Source organism: Coregonus clupeaformis, unplaced genomic scaffold (assembly GCF_020615455.1).
Source record: "Coregonus clupeaformis isolate EN_2021a unplaced genomic scaffold, ASM2061545v1 scaf0565, whole genome shotgun sequence".
Taxonomy (NCBI): Eukaryota; Metazoa; Chordata; class Actinopteri; order Salmoniformes; family Salmonidae; genus Coregonus; species Coregonus clupeaformis.
The window spans coordinates 196,859-201,023 of NW_025534020.1; the positions used below are offsets into that span (position 1 = coordinate 196,859).

Below are 4,165 nucleotides of genomic sequence, written 5' to 3' on the forward strand. Positions count from 1 at the left end.
GGAGGGACTAGTAGGAGAGGGAGGGACTAGTAGGAGAGGGAGGGACTAGTAGGAGAGGGAGGGACTAGTAGGAGAGGGAGGGACTAGTAGGAGAGGGAGGGACTAGTAGGACAGGGAGGGACTAGTAGGAGAGGGAGGGACTAGTAGGACAGGGAGGGACTAGTAGGACAGGGAGGGACTAGTAGGAGAGGGAGGGACTAGTAGGAGAGGGAGGGACTAGTAGGAGAGGGAGGGACTAGTAGGAGAGGGAGGGACTAGTAGGAGAGGGAGGGACTAGTAGGAGAGGGAGGGACTAGTAGGAGAGGGAGGGACTAGTAGGAGAGGGAGGGACTAGTAGGAGAGGGAGGGACTAGTAGGAGAGGGAGGGACTAGTAGGAGAGGGAGGGACTAGTAGGAGAGGGAGGGACTAGTAGGAGAGGGAGGGACTAGTAGGAGAGAGGGAGGGACTAGTAGGAGAGGGAGGGACTAGTAGGAGAGGGAGGGACTAGTAGGAGAGGGAGGGACTAGTAGGAGAGGGAGGGACTAGTAGGAGAGGGAGGGACTAGTAGGAGAGGGAGGGACTAGTAGGAGAGGGAGGGACTAGTAGGACAGGGAGGGACTAGTAGGAGAGGGAGGGACTAGTAGGAGAGGGAGGGACTAGTAGGAGAGGGAGGGACTAGTAGGAGAGGGAGGGACTAGTAGGAGAGGGAGGTGACACTAATATATGGGGACCTGGTATGTGGGTACGGGGACATCTAGCCCCTCAGTGAACGGGGGGCTCTGGTAGTTGTCGCTGGGCTCGATGGCGCCCCCGGTGGTGGTGGTGGGGGGGAGGTATGGCGTTACCGGGGCGACTCCGTCCAGATGGTCCGTGGTGAAGAGGGTCATGTCTGTTCCCAGGAGATACTTCTGGACTGCACGAACCGTCAGACCAGCCTGGAAGAGGAGGAAGAAGGATAATTTTTTTTAAAAAAATTTATTTCACCTTTATTTAACCAGGTAAGAAGCCAGTTGAGAACAAGTTCTCATTTACAACTGCGACCTGGCCAAGATAAAGCAAAGCAGTGCGATAAAAACAACAACACAGAGTTACATATGGAATAAAAAACATAAAGTCAAAAATACAACAGGAAATATATATACAGTGTGTGCAAATGTAGCAAGTTATGGAGGTAAGGCAATAAATAGGCCATAGTGCAAAATAATAACAATAGTATTAACACTGGAATGATAAGATGTGCAAGAGATGATGTGCAAATAGAGATACTGGGGTGCAAATGAGCAAAATAAATAACAATATAGGGATGAGGTAGTTGGGTGGGCTAATTACAGATGGGCTGTGTACAGGTGCAGTGATCGGTAAGCTGCTCTGACAACTGATGCTTAAAGTTAGTGAGGGAGATAAGAGTCTCCAGCTTCAGAGATTTTTGCAATTCGTTCCAGTCATTGGCAGCAGAGAACTGGAAGGAATGGCGGCCAAAGGAGGTGTTGGCTTTGGGGATAACCAGTGAGATATACCTGCTGGAGCGCAGACTACGGGTGGGTGCTGCTATGGTGACCAATGAGCTAAGATAAGGCGGGGATTTGCCTAGCAGTGATTTATAGATGGCCTGGAGCCAGTGGGTTTGACGACGAACATGTAGTGAGGACCAGCCAACAAGAGCGTACAGGTCACAGTGGTGGGTAGTGTATGGGGCTTTGGTGACAAAATGGATGGCACTGTGATAGACTACATCCAATTTGCTGAGTAGAGTGTTGGAGGCTATTTTGTAAATGACATCGCCGAAGTCAAGGATCGGTAGGATAGTCAGTTTTACGAGGGCATGTTTGGCAGCATGAGTGAAGTAGGCTTTGTTTGCGAAATAGGAAGCCGATTCTAGATTTAACTTTGGATTGGAGATTCTTAATGTGAGTCTGGAAGGAGAGTTTACAGTCTAACCAGACACCTAGATATTTGTAGTTGTAGAATGCCACAGTGCAGTGGCCCTGGAGCTGCTATAGGGGGTCTGTATGGACCCAGGTGAGGACGGAGATGACTGAGGATGGAGAAGACTGTGTGTGAGTGTGAATACCCAGGTGAGGATGGAGATGACTGAGGATGGAGAAGACTGTGTGTGTGTGTTCATACCCAGGTGAGGATGGAGAAGACTGTGTGTGTGTGTTCGTACCCAGGTGAGGACGGAGAAGTGTGTGTGTGTGTGTGTGTGTGTGTGTGTGTGTGTGTGTGTGTGTTCGTACCCAGGTGAGGACGGAGAAGAATGAGAAGGTTATAGAGGCCCTGGCTGCGTCCGCCCCCTGGTTGAGTGGCAGGTCCTCGGGGGCGGTCCTAGACCACTGATTGGTCAGGAAACAGAAACTCACAAACCACAGGAATGTCCAGAAACCTGAAAACAACCAATCACAGCACGCAGTCAGAGGACAGCCAACCAATCACAGCACACACAGGTTGACATTTTCTCCAACTTTCATTTAAATAAAAAGTAAATGTCTGTTTTGTATGAGTGTTGTAGCCTACCTGAAACGCCGACCTCCAGCATCACAACCTTCTTCCTGTCTTTAATAGAGCTGATCTGCTGAAACTTGACATCCACCAGGAAGAAGAAGGAGCACAGCAACAAGCCCCCTACACCACAGAACACTCCGTAGTTACACGCATCACCGTTCTTATTGAACACGCAGTGGAGACGTTCACTACCCAGGTTCACGTAGCCTTCATTCACTATCGAGGCAAACACCACCAGGGAGAAAACCTGAGGAGAGGAGAGGAGATGCACCTGAGCCAACCAATAACAACAATTACATACTTATTTCATTTATTAATTACATAAAAGAGGTATAACATTTATTTGTTATTTGTAAACTCAGGTTCCCTTTAATCTAATAGGTTTTGATTGAAGATAATAATAATAATATGCCATTTAGCAGACGCTTTTATCCAAAGCGACTTACAGTCATGGGCGCATTCATGTTTACGTATGGGTGGTCCCGGGGATCGAACCCACTACCTTGGCGTTACAAGCGCCGCGCTCTACCAGCTGAGCTACAGAGGACCAATGTAAGATCTGATAACATTCAAAAAAATATGCACAAATAGAGAAAATCAGAAAGGGGGCAAATCCCCTTTTCACTGCCCTGTAGATCACACACTCTCCCCTCTGTAGTAAAACTACCGCGTCACTATAACGACAACCACCGGGGGAATGATCGACCTGGCGAATAGAGAGAGGGGATGAGACGCCACTATAACGACAACCACCGGGGGAATGATCGACCTGGCGAATAGAGAGAGAGGATGAGACGCCACGATAGGGGCGGTGGAATGTTCCATATCTCAAACACATGGCGACACACAGACTATAATAATAATAATAATAATAATAATGTGATCTAGATAACGCTTTAGGCCTAGAGATAGACATGATAAAGATACATTTATCTAAACGCAACAGTCTAACCAGCCCGTTATCATCCTAGCTACCTAATTCAATACATTTTACCGCCACATCCATTTTGACATTATTTCAGATCTGTTTTAGAAAACGACATGAGGTCTAAATCATGGATCTAATCTGAACAGGGTGGACCGTTATTCGACAGCCTCCGTCTCCCATGGACCCCGCCCATCTATTAGCTTACTGCCGTTTCCAGCCTCTATCTGTGGTGCTCCACGGAGCGATCCCCCCCCGCCCCCGCTACGGAGGACGCCCCGACAGACTCCCGTGCTCTCTCGGTCTCTTACCCAGGACAGGACCCTGAGGATGGTGGTCGGCTGCTTAATGAAGGGAACCGGGTCGAAGGCAGCACCCGCAAGGCCCGCTCCGAACGATCCCACTCCGTCCATCTTCTCTCTCTCTCTCTCTCTCTGTTCTCTGGGTGCGCTACCTTGCGTCAGGCTCCAGGCTCGGTTTGGTACTGTCTTGTAGTGTAGCGAAGGGTCCTCCTGCGCGCACACGACGTGCACGCTGCTACTGTGCGGGGGCGTGCTAGACCTAGCGGGAATACGCACAGGGCTGCTGTGACGTCAAAACAGCGGTAGCATCTACTGTTGAGGAGCTATAGGAGGAAGGAGGTCTGGACTCTGTTGAGGAGCTATAGGAGGAAGGAGGTCTGGACTATACATCTGTTGAGGAGCTATAGGAGGAAGGAGGTCTGGACTCTGTTGAGGGGGAAGGAGGAAGGAGGTCTG

The 4,165-nt window shown here is 49.7% G+C and overlaps 1 protein-coding gene across 1 annotated transcript; it reads right to left on the bottom strand.

Moving 5' to 3' along the window:
- Positions 1-590: 590 nt before the first annotated feature.
- syngr3a (synaptogyrin 3a) lies at positions 591-3,949 on the bottom strand. The gene is made up of 4 exons (XM_041900133.2): positions 3,719-3,949; positions 2,495-2,729; positions 2,218-2,363; positions 591-915 (listed from the first exon to the last, which is right to left on the bottom strand). The coding sequence occupies exons 1-4, from the start codon at positions 3,818-3,820 to the stop codon at positions 697-699; spliced, it is 702 nt and encodes a 233-aa protein (XP_041756067.1). The 5' UTR covers positions 3,821-3,949; the 3' UTR covers positions 591-696.
- Between the last annotated feature and the right edge of the window lie 216 nt (positions 3,950-4,165).